Source organism: Danio rerio, chromosome 23 (genome assembly GCF_052040795.2).
Source record: "Danio rerio strain M-AB ecotype USA chromosome 23, GRCz13ab, whole genome shotgun sequence".
In the NCBI taxonomy this organism is placed as follows: Eukaryota; Metazoa; Chordata; class Actinopteri; order Cypriniformes; family Danionidae; genus Danio; species Danio rerio.
Window position 1 is genome coordinate 20,527,867 of NC_141043.1, and position 20,266 is coordinate 20,548,132.

The 20,266-nt window shown below is 35.0% G+C and overlaps 1 protein-coding gene across 2 annotated transcripts in view; it reads right to left on the minus strand.

Annotated features, from left to right (window-relative positions):
- Positions 1–1,589: 1,589 nt before the first annotated feature.
- The window catches only part of dnajc5ab (DnaJ (Hsp40) homolog, subfamily C, member 5ab), a 36,668-nt gene continuing 17,991 nt past the window's right edge, over positions 1,590–20,266 (minus strand). The window contains exons 2-5 of one of the 2 annotated variants that reach the window (XM_087306795.1): positions 12,839–13,037; positions 10,974–11,187; positions 10,245–10,416; positions 1,590–5,986 (exon numbers count right to left, since the gene is read on the minus strand). In XM_087306795.1, the coding sequence (XP_087162921.1) occupies positions 5,883–5,986; positions 10,245–10,416; positions 10,974–11,187; positions 12,839–12,948 (600 nt within the window). In that variant the 5' untranslated portion in view covers positions 12,949–13,037 and the 3' untranslated portion in view covers positions 1,590–5,882. Of the gene's footprint in view, positions 5,987–6,641; positions 8,560–10,104; positions 10,417–10,973; positions 11,188–12,838; positions 13,038–20,266 lie in introns of those variants that run through there. The other variant, XR_015523374.1, reaches the window with a different exon arrangement.

Here is a 20,266-nt window from a genome sequence, read left to right on the forward strand (position 1 = left end):
CTTTCCTCTTTTAGCCCTACATTTTAAAATGAAATGCAGTGTGTTATGTTAGAAACAGTTCCATCTCTAAATATTTTTAAAGGAGTCTTATCTGAAAGCATCATGTCAATGTTTTGTGTAAATTTTAATATGTGATATTTTTTGTCTAATATAACTTCAGCATATCATTAAGAGCCACATGTATTGTTAAGCATGCATGTTTTTTGTACTGCAGTTTATGATTCACCAAGGACTGGTTTTTGGCTACAAATCTTCATTACGGCTCTGCTAAACAAGGAAAAAAAGGTCACCAAAATTTCATATTTCCGGAGGGTGAGCAAATGAACAGCAAATTCTCAATTGAGCATAAATACAATGCCAAAAAACAACAACAACAACAAAAAAAAAAACTTAGAGAATTAAAATACACCTAAAGTAATAGCTCACCAAAAACACATTATTATTTATATTGTTCCAAACCTGCATAACTTTACATTTTAAGACCTAAAAGGTGATTTTTTTAAATAACTATTTGCACCCATACAATGAAAGTCAGTGGGGTCCAAAAACAACAACACTATCAGAAACATTCTTTAAACAATAATCTTATTTGTCTTTTGTTTAACTTTAATCTTTAATAAATTGAACTTACCATATATATTTGGCCAGTTATTCCAAATTTTACACAATTTTAACCAAGAACTAACTTTGGAAAATCTTCATTACGGCTCTGCTGATTAAGGAAAAAGGTCACCAAAATTTTGTATGACCAGAGGGCAAGTAAATTAACAGCAAATTCTCAATTTTAAGTGACAAACAATGCTAATTCTTAATTAGTTAAAACTACTTAAATTGAAAAGTCATACAGGTTTAGAACATTATATATAATAATATGTTTTTGGTCAGCTATTATTTTAAGACCTAAAAGATGATGTTTGAAAAAAATGTTTGCATCAATTTAAGTAAAGTCAGTGGGGTCCAGATAGAACACTGTCAGAAACATGTACTTTACACAATAATCTTATTTGCCCCTTGATTAGCTTTAACTTTTAATACATAGTACGTTTCCCATGTTTTTGACCAGTTACTCCAAATTTTAACAAAGTGCACATGAACCAGAAGAACCTTTTTTTCATATTGTGACACAGCTCAGAGAGAAACTAAATATTAAATGAGAAAACAGTTGGCGTGGCTTGAACTGAGAGCTGATTGGATGTAGCCAATTTGGCATTTTATTCTAAAAGATCGGGAAAAAGGTCTGGGGAGAGTTATTACAATATAACAGACTCCTCTTGCTCACCATTTCTGTTTGTTTTCAAACTGACAGTTGGAGGGGTGTGGTTAAGTATGTTAGCCACACCCAATCCCTCAAAATCTGAGAATTTAACTGAAAAAAAAGTGTATTTTCAGATTTTAATTTTAGATTACAAAAGCAAAACATTTTTTAATGACATGCACAGATTAATTATTCACCACAAAACTGGAGATGTGAGCTAACAAAATCACATGGTTTACTTTGATTTAATTTGTACTTTAAGATTGTTATATCCCAAGCAATATTTTGCACTCCTTCATCGCACGCCTTCGCACAAATCCACACAAACAGCAGATACTTTTTCAGCTTCCTGCACATTTATTTAACAGCTGTAATTCCGATCATTAATCCACATTACATCTCTCTGACACAGTACTTTATATTCATGCTACAACACTTTCAGCTGATTGATCCAGAACGCAAACAAGAAATCAGCCATTCTGTACAACGGTCATATATTCGCTTACATCCGACTACGTCATTTTTTAAAAACATTGGAAAATAATAAATAAAATATTGTTTCTCATCACCATGTTTACACTATATCCTTCATTAATAACATGATTCTGTTTACATGTTAAATTCAGAAGATGCTCTGTTCATTCTTAAGATTCAGTGTCTGATTATTAATGATAAATGAACACAACAAATAAAGGATAAACAGGATAATTCAAACCAAAAGTAGGTCAGTAGCTACGTTACAGCAGAGCTCGTGTTGAGAAATTAAATTTATCCAATAAAAAGCATTACACACTGTGAACGATTAGAAACATGATCACTAATAATAATCGGCCTAATGCTTCAGACATAAATAAAAAAACAAAACAAACAAAACAATTATCTACACATCTCTAAAATATCCACAATGTGAACCTATTCGAAAATGTATACATTTGGGGGTAAATTACACACGTTTTCTGCATGGCCCATTTGAGAGGCATGAAAATGAATGTATGGAGAGACGCATGCCCAAACACAGGCAGACACACAGCTGAAATCCAGTTTCAAGAAATGTCTTTAAAAAAAAAAGAACAATAATGGTGGTACAGTGATTCATTTCAGAGCTCGATTTCAACCACACACACAGCCTAAAACAGAATTGAAACATTTCTACTTTGAAGTCTGTATGCTTATGCCCACATATATCAAAAATAAAACTCATGTACTCAGAGGGATGAAAGAAAAGGAAAAGGAGGAGGAAACAATAAGATTTGTTTTAGTTTTATATTGTGGGTTTTATTATAAAGGAGATTGATTTACCATTAGGGCTGCACGATACTGGAAAAAATATGCAAATGTTTATTTTTGAGTTTTGCCATAACTATATATTTCTGAATTTATGTTAATAACTTATCGTTTATTTTCATTAAATAAATAATTTTAAAAAATTAAAAATAAAATAAAATAATAAAATTCTGATTCGGGCAAAAAAAATGTGTGTAAATGTAAAAATGTATGTAATAAGAATGAACAATACTTGTACAGCATTTATTCATTGTATTTAATGCACTAGGAGGTTATGATGACAAACAATGAATGACTATTTTCAACTAACAAAGAGGATCAAATACAGTAATAAATCTTTATTATTTTGTTTATTTTAGTAAATACATTAACATTATCTAATGAAACCTTACTGTAAAGTGTTACCTTTTTATTAATTTCTATGGCAGGTAAAACACCATTTTAAACTAGCCTTGACGCTAAATTTTGTATCTGATCAAAACCAATGAGCCAGAATCATTGTAGTCTGAGGACCAGAGTTATATTTCCAAGCATAGTAACAGTAATAATACTGCCAATGTGCATCCCCTAGAGTAAAATATTATGTCGACATGATTTTATTAACTCGTGGCACTAGGGAGTGAGATCAAATTATGGGTACAATTACAGGTAAAACAAAATATAACAGCAAACCGAGAAATCATTAGGCAACAGTCTAGAAACACAGGGAAGAAAAAAACTAATCAGACTAAAAAGAATCAAGTTTATTAATCAAATAACTTGAGGTAAATGTGAGGTATTTTTGGAAATGTGGAATCTATGAGCGCCGTTTATTAAATCTAGCGCTTGGAGAGGGGGCAAAAATTCTGGTGAGTGCATATTTTCCAATGACCCTTGCTAGCAACTATGAGTTCACCCACAATCCTCCTGTGCTCATTTCACATGTGACTACCGCATCCAAAACCACAAACATGAGGAATGCAAACACTAATTCTAACACAACTCTTCAACCTAGCGAAGCCTTAAGAAGACGCAAGTACAGATGGACAAAAAAAAAACCGCAAGTTCAAGAATAAATAACCTTACTCAGCCTTAGTGTGTATCCAACAAGCCCAATCACTGTTCTAGCGATATCACTCTCTTACAATAACATACACATGTTGGTTTTTGTGGTTAATGAGGACTCTACATCGACGTACACATAAAAGACTACTTATTTTGGCTTTACCCCAAGCCCAATCCTCACAAAAAAACATGAGAAATTTTGAAATGTCAAAAGACCTTATTAAGTATGATTTGAAGCATTTTGAAGCACGAGGACACAAGAGATGTACTCAAACCACCTCAACATTGTAATACCAAACACTATAAGATACACAAGACAAGTCACTCATAGTTTTGAATGCGGAAAAGTGAAACGGTTAATATAGCCAATGAAGCCCCGCCTTCTTCTACAGGAGCCAATCATCAGTCGCTATAGACTGACGATTCTCCATTGGAGAGGCTCAGATCAGACGTGAGTTTGTGCAGATTTTCCATGATTCAAATGTTTAGAAATTAAAGTAAAAAGACAGTTGGTTCATTTTATTAGTGATACCTAATATGTAATCATAAGCTTGGCAAACAATTTTAGAGAATTTGATGATTCCTATTCAAACAGAATGCCCAAGCATATTAACCGAGATGGGTATTAAAGATGGCCACATACTAAAATGACTTGCCTTAAAGGGACTTTGGTAATACCTAGGTCATATCAATGTCAGAACACAAATGAGCAATTCCTAATATGTAATTGAAAGCTTGGCAAGCAATTTTGGAGAAATTGATGTTTCCCCGTTCAAACAGAACGCCAAGCATACTAATCGAGAGGAGGTTCAAAGATGGCAGCAGAGTGAAATGACTTGCCTTAAAGGGACTTTGGTAATACCTAGGTCATGCTAATGTCAATGCACAAATTAGTGATTACTAATATGTAATCGTAAGCTTGGCCGGCAATTTTGGAGAATTTGATGTATCCCCATGCAAACAGAATACCGAAGCACATTAACCGAGAGGGGTTTCAAAAATGGCCGCATACTGAACTGACTTTTCTTAAAGGGACTTTGGTGATACCTAGGTCATAGCAATGCCATTACACAAATTTGTGTCCTCAAACCACAACACCCAGCGCACACACACGCTAAAATTGAGCACAGCAAAATACGGCATACACTCCCACCAGATGTTGTAACAAGAAAGGTGTCACAGATAAACAAGACACAGTTATGTTTCCCTTCTTGTCCTCAGATATTACACTACTCTGTAAACTGTTAAGAAATCTCTTGATACTAGTAAATAAAGTGAGCAGAACATTTCTAATGAAAGACCAACATAGTTTAAAATCTAGAAAACAATCCAAGACAATATTTATCATGCAATTGTGAGGTTTTTGCCAGAGAGAGCCAATCAAATGCATAGAAATGTACTCAGTTTATAAAATGCTTAAGGTTGGTAAGATTTCTCTTGATGTGTGAAACTATAAACTTCAAAATGTAAACTATAAACTCGCAATTATGATGTAAAATAAGTTACTTGTGAAATGTAAACTCAAGAATTGCAAGAGAAAAGTCAGAACTTTGAGACACAAACTCAAAACTGTAAGAAAGAGGTTAGAATTATGGGCTTCCATACATTTCTCCAGTCTTCAGTGTCTCAAGATTATTTAGAAATAATTCGGAAATGTGCTGATTTTGTGTTTGATAATATTTTTGATGTTGAAAACTTACAATTGGTCTTCAATTAACCATTAAAAAGAACAGAATTTTAAATAAAAGTATTTGATTATGTTAGAAATGCTGCTATTAATGTTACTTTTGATCAATTTAAAGTCCTTGCTGGATAAAAACATCATCATTCAATAATTCATAATAATTAAAAAAAACTTACTGACCACAAACGTCAATGGTAGTAAAGATGTACCATCATCTAACCATACATTGATTAGTTTTCTACTGTTCCAAACTATTTACGTTTAAAACAATGACAAAACATAAAAATTCAATAAAATGATTTTCACACAGACAAATGAAGTGTGATCATGAACGAAAGACGCACAAACAAAAGCCTCTGGAAAGCGGAATCATGGAATAAAAGCAGGAAGACTGAACGGACACTATAGGAAAGTCCTTGTCTGTGTTGTGTAGATGTGTGTGTGTGTGTGTGTAGGTTTGGGGAAAACAGATGTAAAAGGCAAACAAATATCAAGACTCGCTTCTGGCCCTGTACAGTGGAGCGTTTCAGGTTTTCCAATAATACAACAGAAGATCTGCAACTAACTAATCCCTCGTTGCCCACCGTGAGCTTGTGTGTACTGGTGGTCCCGTGTTTAATAGTTGGCGTCTGTCCGGTAGCTGGTGTGGTGAGAGTCTGCGGTCAGCTGAGTGCTTTCTGTGGCAGAGGACGGCTGCATCATGATAGGGCTGCTGCCGTCTGTGGAGAAGCACACGCCAAAGTCACACTGCTGTAATAGACGACTCGCTACAGGCTCACAGGATTGATAAGCATCACAGGCTTGTCATTTATTTAAAAAATTGTCACTTACCTGGCACAAATCTTAAATGTTAGTGGATTTACAAGGTTTATGCTGGTTTCACAAAGTCAAATTTAATACTATTAAAGACCTTTTTAAGACCATGAAGAATGAAATTTCAGATTTGTATAGGGTCAAACGCTAAAGATTTTTTATGGGCCATAAGGAAAAACAAGTGTACTTGCCCTATCAAAAAAAAAAAAAAAAAAAGTTATTTCTTAGCCACGTTTTAAATACTGAGTCAAAACAAGCAGACCCTATTTATATATACATAAACTTTTTGTAACATAACTTTATTATCTAATTAACAACATAAAAAAACTCTTTAAAAACTTGCATGCATGCACAAAAGACTGTTCTACAAGTTATATTCAGATGTATTTGTTGGTGATTGGATGTGTGTTGGATCGATTAGGTAGCTATACATTAATAAAGGAAAATTAAGATATGTTTATTGTTAAACGATTTTAGTTTTTAGATTTTACCTGTTAAATGATTTTAAACTTACAAGACAATATTACAGTCAATTCAATTTTAGACTATTTTTTTAATTTTATAAAAGTCGAACTCTCTCAATGTAAAATTAGCAGCTCTCCCTCTTTATTGGCAATGAATTACATTTTTTGAATGGACTAACCTATTTTTGTATATAATCTTATCAGAATATAAATAACAATACATTTTACTAATAATGCACTTTTCTAAAACCCAAAGCGCTGCAACAACAGAGAAATCAAACATGCAAAAAAAAAAAATAATAAACAAACAAACAAACAAAAAAGACAACAACAAGTATGCATAGAAAATTCTAAAATATAAACACATTAGAATGATCAAGAATCAAAAAATGCAGTCTTCAAAAGATGAGCTTTTAACATCTTCTTAAAACTAGCTAGTGTGGAAGCATTTCTAACAGAATAAGCGAGAGCATTCCATAACCTGGTTGCAGCAACAGAGAAGGCTCTCTCCCACATTGATTTTAATCTACAGGGTGGCTGTTGAAGAGTGAGAGAATCAGCAGACCGCAGGGAACGAAAAGGTGTGTACTGAGAGACAATGTCACAGATATAGGAAGGAGCGGTACCATGTAGAGCTTTATATGCAAATGATTCAGTTTGCAAGAATACATATGCACATTTTAACAAAACAGTTTTATTAAACAGCTATACTCATTAAAATAAGAGTTTGGTCACTAAACGTCTTTAGGAATAGAAAAATAACATATTCAAAATCAAATGAGTTATTGCAAAAGAAAAAAACCTACAGAATTTCAACTAAGTTTCATATTTTTTTGTTTGATTTGTCTTGATTTTTCCAGTTCATTAAAATTGTACATTATATATTTTCTCTAATATATTAGAACACCCAAATTAACGTTTGGACATTTTTGTTGGATTAGTTTCTAGCTTAGCTTTGGTACAGACTAATCTAAAGTATACTGTTACAGTCCGTGGGAGTTTGGAGTTTTGTCGCTTTCTCCCTCTCTGTCGCTCTCTTTCCTTGTCTGTCATTCACTTTTTGTCTCACCCCATCACCTTTTGTTCCGCTATTTTTTCCTTCTCAGGTAGGGCATCCCTCCTCATTAGGGCATTTCCTCGTGGACCAATCAGGCTTCGTTCCACGGACTTTACATTTGACCTGCACGCCTTGTTTGTTCAGTGCTGTGTGGGTTTGAGTTTTGTATGCTCGTTTCTGTATTATGATTTGTTCTGTGTCTCTAAACTTATCTAAGCAACTGTAAATCAATATGGTTTAAAAGTTTATCATTCCTTTTTTGGGAATAATAAATGTTAACAAGTCGCAAGACATACATTTTGCCTGTAGTTATTGGAGTTGTTCAGAAACACTAGGTAAGTGGGTGAGCGCTGTTTTTTGTATTTTTGTTTATTATTTTAGAGAGTTTACTTTATTGACGTCGCATACGCTGAAGATTTCCCTTTCTTTTTCGCTTTTTAATTTCTTTAGTAAGTTTAGAGGGGATCTTGTGTTCTAGTTTATGTGGCTTTTGGTTTTGTTTAGTTCTTTGCTTTGGCACCACTCTAGTTCCTCTTTACCCCCTGTAATTTTAGGTTTGATAATATTTCTGTGATGGCTTCTATTTATTTTGAAATGCACTGTACAAAGCTCATACATGCCTCTCTTTTGTTGGCTTACTTTGTTTATTTCTTTATAAGGAAAATTATTAAGTGTTAAGATTATGTGTCCTTGTTTATTTCCACCCATTTTCTTCAGTAATAATATAATATCCTAAATGTTTCGTTTTTTTCTCCCTAGGCAACTTATTGAATCGTAACAGTACACATATATTACTGTAAAGCATCCTAAAGAAAATAGTTAAAAGGGCAATCTGCGAGGGGTGTACTCATATACGCTGATCACTGCTATATGTATAAAAAATCATTGCTTGATCTATTTTATGTATGAGGTATTTTATTAGCATTCATGTACTTATTTAAAATCTAATTGTATATGCCTGATATTAGCCCCTTTCACACATACAGACCTTTCCGGAAAATTACCGGCAATTTTCCGGAAAGGTTGTATGTGTGAACAGGTCCTTTTTGAAAATACCGGTAAATTCGTTCTGGCTATTTTCCGGAAAGAGAAGTTGTAACATTACCGGCAATTTGCCGGAATGCTGCGCTGTGTGAACGCAGAAGGAAGATTTCCGGAATAAGCTCGTGCACGTCTAGAACGTGCTGACGTAAGACTTCTGCTTTAGCCAATCACAACAGTCAGACGCATTTACGTCCGCGCGGTTTGTGAGAATAAAAGCCTTTGAATATTTTTCCAGACACATTTAGCTGCTAGAAGTTAGTCAGATCACGTTTATATGTTCTTCTTAATGCCAACTGTGCAAATAATCATCGATGAGATGCTTATGATAAGCCGTTGTTTGTTTACCTTCAAGCTTTGCGTGTGCCCATGAAACAGCCTGTGAGCGTCAGCACACGCACATATTATGAACATCTCGACATGCGAATATGATCCAGTGAAAGTTGTTTACAATATTGATCATCAAAAGAGTTTGTAATTTAGTCAAATGTTTACAAATACAAGCGCAGCCGTTTAAAGCTCATTTGTGGTGAATGATGTCAGAATTTACCGGTATTTTGGAATGGATGTGTGAATGCTCTTTTCCGGAAAATTTCCGTAACGTCCTCGCCTGTGTGAACAGCGCTTTTTTCAATATACCGGTAAAGTCGTTCTGGAAATTTTCCGGATATTTACCGGTATCACTGTGTGAAAGGGGCTATTAGCCCCTTTTACACATACAGACCTTTCTGGAAAATTGCCGGCAATTTTCCGGAAAGGTTGTATGTGTGAACAGGTCCTTTTTGAAAATACCGGTAAATTCGTTCTGGCTATTTTCCGGAAAGAGAAGTTGTAACATTACCGGCAATTTGCCGGAATGCTGCGCTGTGTGAATGCAGAAGTAAGATTCCCGTAATAAGCGCGTCCACGTCTAGAATGTGCTGACGTGAGACGTCTGCTTTAGCCAATCACAACAGTCAGACGCATTTACGTCCGCGCGGTTTGTGAGGATAAAAGCCTTTGAATATTTTTCCAGACACATTTAGCTGCTAGAAGTTAGTCAGATCATGTTTATATGTTCTTCCTAATGCCAACTGTGTAAATAATCATCGATGAGATGCTTATGATAAGCCGTTGTTTGTTTACCTTCAAGCTTTGCGTGCGCCTATGAGCGCCGCACACGCACATATTATGAACATCTCGACATGCGAAAGTGATCCTGCGAAAGTTGTTCACAATACTGATCATCCACAGAGTTTGTAATTTAGTCAAATGTTTACAAATACAAGCGCAGCCGTTTAAAGCTCATTTGTGGTGAATGATGTCAGAATTTACCGGTATTTTGGAATGGATGTGTGAATGCTCTTTTCCGGAAAATTTCCATAACGTCCTCGCCTGTGTGAACAGCGCTTTTTTGAATATACCGGTAAAGTCGTTCCGGAAATTTTCCAGAAATTTACCGGTATCACTGTGTGAAAGGGGCTATAGTGTTGTCTGATGAATTGGACTGTAGTTGGTGTGTAGTTGTATGTTGTTTGTGTGTGTATGTACACACACACATCAATATTATTCATGATGAATGGATGGATGGACTAAATTGTACTATACAGAAAAAAGCCAAACCTCTCTCATCAGACTGCATCTGAGCTTCCAAGTCTTCAGGAGACACGTAGAAATCAGGATCATCTGAGTGAGGAGGATGAGGTTTACACTTCCCACAGCAGCAATTACAACAGCAGCACAGACAGCAGCAGAAATAACAGCCCGTGGCCACACCGCAGAATATAAACAGCGCCTGAGAGGGGAAAAAAGATAAAAATCAACTATATAAAAAAGCTTGTAGTTCACATACTAGCTCATAAAAATGTTAGCAACAACAACTACAAATATTTTTAATCAATATATCAGGAATCAAAAATGTTTTTTAAATGGCTCATAATATTATTACATTAATATTAAACATAAAGGTTTATAATTAAGAAAATGAATAATAGAATATTTTATATTATAATAAAAAATAAACTATTTAAAAACTGATTTTATTGTAGTCAAACTTAAATACTTTCAATGGAAAAAAAGAATAGCAAATATTGTGAAAATATCCTTACTCGGTTAATAATAATAATAATAGTAATAATAATAATGAGGGCTAATAATTTAGCTTTTAACTGAATATTCATGGTACAATAAATTGCACACAATAACAAACCATACATTCATATTGTATTACTGAATAACAGTGCATGTCAAGTTGCATGTCATGTCATGTAATCCATGCAATGCACTACTTATATACTTAGTCTACCTGACTTTATGCTATAATGCATGTGTGTGTTGGTGTGTAGGACAAACCTTGGCCCACCAGCTGGACAATACAAAGTATGTGTTAACATTCTCCTCTCCGAATTGTTCTGCCACGTAGAGGCCCAGAGAGCCGTATTTGTCATAAATATTGCGTTTGGTGGGGTCTGACAGAATAGCATGAGCGTTGTTGATTTCTTTAAATTTATCAGCAGCTTCTGGATTGTTGGGATTCTTGTCCGGGTGGAATTTCAGAGCAAGTTTTCTGCAAGCACAAAATGAAGAAGTGAGATCTAAACTTTGCCAAGTAATATCATTTAAAATAAACATCTTAGCAAATGTAGCTGGTCTTTTGAATATTCATGCACAAAAACATACATATTTTATACTAAACATAACGGCAGTATTATAGTTTGTATAGTAGAATGTTATACTGAATATCCATTGCAAATAAGGTAAGGTCTATCAGGTGGTCTGTCGCCCTCTTGTGGAATTAGCCAGAAACTGAGTTTTGCTTAAAATGGGAAGTTAACATAAAAGAACGAAATGAAAGTCATAAATGCCTGAAGAACATGAATAAAGAAAGAAGGAATGCAGAAAAAAATGAATGAAAAACTAAAATTACTAAAGAATACATATATTTTACATGTACACTTTTACATTTATTTTTAAATATTTTTCATGTTTAACGGGGTGGTCCAGAGTGTATTTTTAAGGTTTGGATGTGTTCATAAAGCAATGTGTGCTCAAGCTTCACTTGAATAGATATATACACTAAATATCATATACGGACCCTGAACATGCAACAAAAGCGGCGCCACATTTATACAGTGCTCCCATTTCAACCACACAGGTCAAGACAGTGTGCCAATGTGAAGATGCTGGACTTTAGCGCTGTGTACCAGTGTAATAACAAGCAAACAAAGAAAACAAAGCAGAAAGGCAGAACATTTCATAGATAAGATTTTGTTTTTTACATTTTTGTATGTTATGAACTTTTGCGCTCAACAAGTAACATTATTGATGATGATACAGTCACTTACTGCATTCACCATAAGGCAAAGTAGCACCAACTCACACAAAATTCTAGACTTATGCTAGTTTTATAAAATAAAATAAGCAAACAATGTTATGAAATATGACAAGACGCTGCGCTACCAGAAATTTGTATCATTGTTGGCGAAGTAAATAACAGATTTATACACAAATGAATCGCTCTCTCCGTTAGAATGATAAGTGAAAGCAAGAGAGGTGGTGTGTTTGAGTGTATTACATTTAGAGATGTTGCTACACTAAACATCAACTAAAATTTAAAATATGATATCGTAATGGACCTCCCCTTTAATGTATTATGAAAAATTTAATAATAATAATAATATATAAGGCGACGGAGTGGCACAGTATGTAGTGACATCGCCTCACAGCAAGAACGTCGCTGGTTCGAACATCGGCTCATCTTAGTTGCCGTTTCTGTGTGGAGTTTGCATGTTCTCCCTGCAGGGGTTTCCACCGAGTGCTCCAGTTTACCCCACAGTACAAAGATATGCGGTATAGGTGAATTGGGCAGGCTAAATTGTCCATAGTGTATGAGTGTGAATAAGTGTGTGTGGATGTATCCCAGAGGTGGGTTGTGGCTGGAAGGGCATCCGCTGCGTAAAAATGTGCTGAATAAATTGGCAGTTCATTCCGCTGTGGCGACCCCAGATTAATAAAGGGAGTAAGCCGAAAAGAAAATGAATGAATAATATATAAAAATCATAATACATTAAATATAAAAGAAATATAAGAACCAATATAAACTTAATTATTAGAATATAAGAATCTAAAAATATACATATAAACAAAAAAATAAAAGATAGAATGAATACATGAAAGGGTTTTCTCCGCTGTCTAAGTGTTCATCTGTATTGTCTCACCTGTAGGATTTCTTTATGTCTTCTTGTGCAGTGTTCTTCTCGACCCCCAGCACCACATATAGCGATTCTCCTGACGTGGAGAGCGCTCGCTGCCTTTGCTGCTCCGCCATTACTCACACACACGCGCACACACACTCACACACACACACACACACACACACACTCTCTCTCCCCTCACACCAACAACCACCTCCTCTTTCTGAAAGAAAAATCAGGAGAAAGACATGCGTTTTATTGGTGCTTAATATGACTTTATTACATTCTGCTTTACAACTGCACAGTGTTTTATCTTTTCACACAGTAGGACAACATATACACTCTACAAATATGAGAGCATGCAACCAAATGTCAAGAAAACTTAAAATGGGATATTTCAGCCACAAACTTATGATGGATCGCTCATCATTTACTTAGTTCTCTGCCTATTCCCAAAAAGATATTTAGAAGGATGTTGTAATCCAGTAGCCACTGACTTTGATTATTATTTTCTTTGTTAACAAGCAGATGAATCAGATATGGTAAGTAAGAAAGACATACAAAATGTGCAGGGCGGCCCAAGGACCGGAACTGAGAAACACTGAGTTAGGCTAATCATTGCACCAAATTACTATACAAAGCAAATATGCTATTTTTAAAAATCTGAAACCCATAATTATACATCAACAAAACAATAGCATCAGTGAGTTACACCACACGTGTACTTAAGCATAACCCGTAACCCATTAGTTATAAGGGGCTTTCATGTAGTTACTGGAACTTAGTTAAAGCTAGCCAGGAGTCTATTTTCTGGTTCCATTCATGCCGTTATTAGGAACTCTGAAGTGAAGCAAGCCAGCCGACAAAGATATCAAACACTGATTTCAACAAAATTAACAAATGGACGATGTCTGACAACATGATTCAGACAGTGTTTTCATTTGTGGGTTTTGTGGTGATTGAGATCAGGGGACATTTAAAAAGGCAATTTAAAATCAAAAAGCAGGACTAAAATCCCCCCATGGCAATTTACTGTGGGAAACATAATCAGTGCTAAGAAAACACAACACCACAGACAAAGGCCAAAGGTAAATGCCACTAACATTAGCTTTCTGTACACTGCTTTATTGTTTGTCTTGTTTAGTTCTCGGTTTTGATCTAGGCACAATCTATTGGACACCCTCTCAAAAATGTGTTGGTTCTTGTCAAGGAGCGATCCCATTCAATAAATTAAAATTCTACAGGGATATATTGTAACGCCCAAAAATACTCAGCCACAGTGCCACTGTTTTTATGTTTCACCCAATTATGCCGAGTTCAGACTGCATGATTTTAGACCTGATTTTGACTCACCGACAGTTTTTGAGAAATCACAGACAAATGCCTGAAATCACAGGCAAATCAGTGCTCATTCACGTGAGTGACAATCACACAGAATGAACTATCAAGGACGTGATATTAGAGAATCGCAGATGAGTCGCCGACACCCATGAGGTATTTGGCAGATATATTGTTATATCTGGAGCTGTCTGCGATTTAAATCATGCCGTGTTAAATGTATTCTGATTGAAAATAACATAAGAGATCACCTACAGCCAATGAAAGAGCAGCTTTCAGGCCAGTGGGAGGTTGGTGGAGAAGTTAAAATCGCTCATTTTCAGTTTATTTAGACCCAAAAAATGACTAAAAAACTTCTGTAAATTTGGCAGGAGCACCCGTGTCTGTTTGACGTGTCATCTGACCAATATCACAATAAGAGATTGTAAATTATCTTCAAAAGCCAGATGAGCAACACAACTTTCTAAAGCTAAAGCCTTCTTTTTCCATTATGTAGTTAATTCCGAAAGATGTGACCATGCGTTGTTTCCATGTCACTTCTCGCGTTTGTTTGGTTGAGAGACGTATTCTGGACAAAGTTGTCTGTGATTATTTCTATTGTAAAGTCATGCTGTGTAAACTCTCCTGTCGCCGATTCATGCTACAGTGTAAAGAAAGCATCGACAGAACGCTAACCCAGACAGTCATGCAGTTTGAAAACATCCGTGACATGACTACTCTGAAAAACATGCAGTCTGAACTCGGCACTAGAGTACACTTACATTTCTTTAATTCCTTTCATTCTGGATTAGCTCTAAGGTAGGCGCTAACTTAGTTCCCCCAAATGATGTTCCTAAAATTAGAAATATACCCAAGAATCTCTGATTTCAATCCAAAAAGTTAGCAATCTGGCAATAGCTCTAGGAACTACAAAAAAGGCTTATTACTATAAAAGAAGTCTCTTAAAATTTGGAGTGATGACAGTGAATGGAAAATGAAGACGAGGCTTGTGAAACTTTATGATTTATGAAACTTTATATACTTGGTTAAAATCATTATAATTAATTGTTGCTAATAGGGTGTCAACTCACACAGAGTTGTGCAGAGAATTCAGAAAAAATATAGAAGTGCCTTTTTTTGCTTTCATTTGCTTAAAAGAATTAGCCCAATCCTAATTATACTGTAGTACAACAGCATGCATGTGGTGCCCAGATTTCAGCTGATTTCCTATTTGACTTGCCATCTAAGTCGACAAGTTGCATGTCCTATGATTGGCAAACTTTCATTTGTTCCTTGTGTGATTGATTTGAATTTTAATGGAAAGAGGTAGATGCTGTTTTTAAGTACAATTAATGCTGTTTAATGTTTGTCTTAAGGGTGTGGTATGATATATGTGTGGTAAATCTAGCATGCTGAGTTCAGACAGCATGATTGGAAAAAAGTAATTGCATCTGGGCTAGCGTTTTGTTGCTGCTTTATTTACACTGCAAGATGGATTGGCAACAGGGGGTTACAAACTGTCTGCATGACTTTACAATAGAAAGAATAGCTCTGTCCAAACTACGTCTAACAACCAAAAACACTTAGTATATTGTTTGTTATTAACTACATTATGAAAAAGAAGCCTTTAATAGGATAGAATTAGAAATTTCTCCTCAACTTTTTTTTGTGTGTTATTGCTCACGACACGAGTGCTCCTGCCAAATTTCTAATCGTTTTTTTCTCCATTTCTTGGGTCCAACGAAACTGAAAATTAGCACTTTACCTTCCCCTCAACCCCCCGCTGGCCTGCAGATACTCACACTAGTAGATGCTGCTCTCTCATTGGCTGAGGGCAATCAATCACCGATGTTATTTTCATCCAGAACACATATCACACAGCATGATTTGAATCGTGATTCTTTCAGATCACGTCTTTGATAGTTCACATTGTGTGATTGTTACTCGCGTGATCAAGCACCGATATGCCTGTGATTTCAGGCATTTGTTGCAAATTTCTCAAAACCTGTCAGGGCTAAAATCAGGGCTAAAACCAAGCAGTCTGAATTCAACATTACTCTGCAGAACAAACCACCACAAAAGTAGACAAAGTTTACAGTAACAGTAATCTGACTTCACATCTGAAATAATAAGTGATTAACGTGTGGCAATGTTTATTTACACATGTACTGTACATAAAACAAGATGCTCTGAGACACTTTAACATCATATCATGAGCTCCACTTTGTAAAAAACACACTGCTGGGTATTATTCAGAAACCTGCAATGCATTTCATTTAAAATGCAACATTTGTGATTGGACAAAATCCTACACAGTCATAATACAAATACTGCAAATTTAACTTTACAATAACTATATCTGATTGACTATATCTAAATATATATATATATATATATATATATATATATATATATATATATATATATATATATATATATATATATATATATATATATATATATATATATATAAATATATATCTAAATATATATATATATATATATATATATATATATATATATATATATATATATATATATATATATATATATTAGTGTATGTATTAGTGTATAGTGTTTGGCTATAAAATGAATGTCTTCTAAGAATTAGCCTGGGGCCTAATTGCTTTATGGACAAAAGTGTTAATTTCCGTATAGGTGGGAAAACATGCATAGTTTGGGAAAACATGCAGTAGCGAGAGGCATGTTTTCCTCACAGGCAGGATCAGAAGTTATGTCCTCCTGTATACAGCAAAGTCCATTAACCTATTAACCCAGAGTAATTCAGGTTAAGACACCTTCATACAAAATGGCTGCCAGGACAAGACATTTTACAGTCACAAGAGGATAAGGTTAGTAAAATAATCAATCATTTGCAAACACACACAAACACAATGACTTTAAATAATGGCTTTGGGTCATCCAATGAGCTTCCTGTGCAGTGGAGTGACAGTTTTGCCTCCATTTCTAGCTAATCGTGCAGCTCATCAGTGAGCATTAGCAGATTAGCATTAGTGATGCGTCTGAATAAGTGTAAGGTTATTTCGGTCCCTTCTCAAACCCCATGCACTTAAATTGGGACGCTCTCGTAATTTCTAGGTGTGATACGCAGAGAGAGTTTTGCTATGAATGATGTCACAGCTAGCATCTAAGCCTTTGACTATTTTGTTTGCATCATTAGCGGTGCCTTTTAATATTAATTATCATGTCTCAATTTTTTTAAGTAACATTAAACTTAAGCTTAACAAATAATGTTTACATAAATTAAAGAATTTTGGCAACAGATTTGCGCAGACAATAAAACTGGCAGAAGATATATAGAAAATAAACTCAAAAAATTAAGATAAGAAGAAACTTTGAAACATTAAAAAAATAAATAATATAAAATGACACCACGAAGAGGGGACCAAAGCCATATCTAAGGGCATTTTTATAATAATCAACAATCATATCATAATTGTGTAATAATACAGTACATTTTATCTCTTTGACTTTTCAAATACTACTAACACATGTTATGCAAGTCCACATTCATTCAAAAGTTTGGTGTAAATATAGTTTTCTTTTTAAAGCAGCACCACGCTAAAAGCTCCAGGTTTTTGACAGAAATTCAATAAAACAGCAGTAATTAAAAATACCATTACATTAAAAATAAATCACTTGTATTAAATTTCTGTGACTAAAATGTGGAATTTTTACATGTGATATCATTAATCCAGTATTCAGATTTAAAAGCTCCTTGAGAATTCTAATAATATGCTGACTTACCGGTCGAAAACAATTCTTATTATCATCATCATCAATGGTAAAAACAGCTGTGCTTTTCAATATTTGTATGGAAAGCTTTTGTTTTGATCTAGTAATCTGTTAAATAGAAGTTTAAACATCTATTTAATGCTATTTATGCCATTTCAAGTTATTTACTATAAAAGCATTTATCTATTTATTTATTTGCTTGTTTATGTTTTAATGCCATATCAGCGGCCTTAAAGGTGCACTACAGCAAAACCCCCACCCAGTGCAAAAATGTATAAAATAGAATCTTATAAAAAGTATAATAAAAAAATATGATGGGTGATTTAAGCTTAAACTTTACGGACACATTCTGGAGACACAAAAGATTCATAATAAATCTGAACAAAAAGGGGTTACCTAGGTGCCCTTTAAAGCAAAGTACACAATGTCACTTTATAAAACATATGTACAATGATAAGGAATAAGGTTACTTTCTGAGTTATTAACACACAGCAATACCACATGAAGAACAGACAGACTTTGAAGGAATAAACAATGTGAGGAGGGCTCCATTATAGTGCACTGGACAAGTCTAAACAAGTTCCACCCACCCGTGCACTAGGCAGGCAGTTCTGTACAATACATAATCTATCAGCTTAAAGATATCGGCCTAATTTAGATATCGAATCGATCTTAAAAATAGCATTTATCGGCCGATAACGATATGGCCGCCGATATATTGTGCATGCCTAGTTTATTCATAACAATTTGCGTCTGTATAATGTTATTATTATTAGCAGTATTAATATTATATGCATATTTAAATTTGTTTTATTAAAAACGAGCTTAGACTTGTGCACCTGTCAGGTTTTAGACCATATGAGGCATAGCATGCGTGTTTGAATTTAACTCAGTTGTTTAAACACATTTCGTTATTACTGTTTATTTATTAGTTTGCTGGAAAGAAAACAGAAATAGTTTTTAAACAAATCTTTGTGCTTAACAAACAAAATGAATTATTTATAGGCTAAAGGATGTCTTTGCGTACAACACATTTCCCTATCCACGAGAGTGAAAGTGAAAGTAAATAATGAGGAGGCTCATCTCTCATTCTCACCTATAGATGCTGTTTAACAGTTTTTTTTTTTTACTAGTGAAGTGTTCAGTTTTTCCACTAACGAAGTCTGTCATGTAAATAGCAAATGCGCTATGGCACGACGCAACTGACTCTTAAAGGGAATGGGAGATGAGAATCTGATTGGTTTATTCTCAAAACAACCCTATAACTCATGAAGAGAATAAGCTTAACCCTGTTACACCATGCGCCAAGGCGCAAAGTGGATTTTTCCATCCATAAAATACCAAAAGTGGATTCAGACAAGCACTTAATGCTTTTGTGCACTGCGCTTTAGACTTTGCGCATGGATCGTCAAAATAGAGTCCACAGTTTCTTAGTTTGAAAGATAAATATTCTAAAAATCCTCCAGAAGATTTTTAAAAATTTCTCTTAAAACATTTCCTGAATAAAAACGTTCTCTAATATCATTTAAAAATACACGTTCTATAAAAAAATTTTAATCGTCAAAATAGTTGTACACAAATCGCAAAGAGTTTTTTTTCCCTCTTTCAATAAATTTTAATAGGGGGTGGTCAAATCGAACTAGGGTTGGGTACCGAAACCCGGTGCCATTATAGCACCGGTCCCTAGGTAACCGGTACGTACCGGTATTAAATCAGCGTATGAATTTCGGTGCCTAATTTAGGTGCTGCGGCAAGGTCGTTACGCCTGTTTCACACTGCAAGCGAAACCAGTGCATGAGCAGAGAGTGCGCAGCGCGTATGTAGAGCAGAAGCAGCACGCAGGCTTTTGCCTTTGACGCCTGTTTCAGACTGCAAGCGAAAGCAGTGCGTGAGTAGCGGGTATAGAGAGCAGAAGCTGCACGCAGGCGTTTGCCTTTCACACCAGCTGCTGCTGCAGAGATCAATCTATCTCTATTTCTATCTCTATGTCTATTCTATCTAGTTATGAACAGCTCTCGGGTGGAATAACTTGAGTGAACATAAAACAAAGCCGAGGAAAATTTTTTCCCCAGCTTCAGCTGCACAGCACACAGCGAGCTCACATAATCCAGCATGCGTGTCGAACTACACTACCCACAATACACTTCGCTATGGACTACAACTACCGTTAATCCGCTTTTTAAGTGGTCACGTGTTTGTGACGTTGTAATACTGTTTCTGGGTCCAAGCCGCCATTCATTTGAGTGGAGAAATCATTCGTTTATGATCACGTTTTATTCCTATCACATATTAAAGTTAATTTTGTATAAAATTATAGTGTACACAACAATCCCTGGGCTTGCTGCATAACAAATACCCAAAATTTAACAATTTATAAAA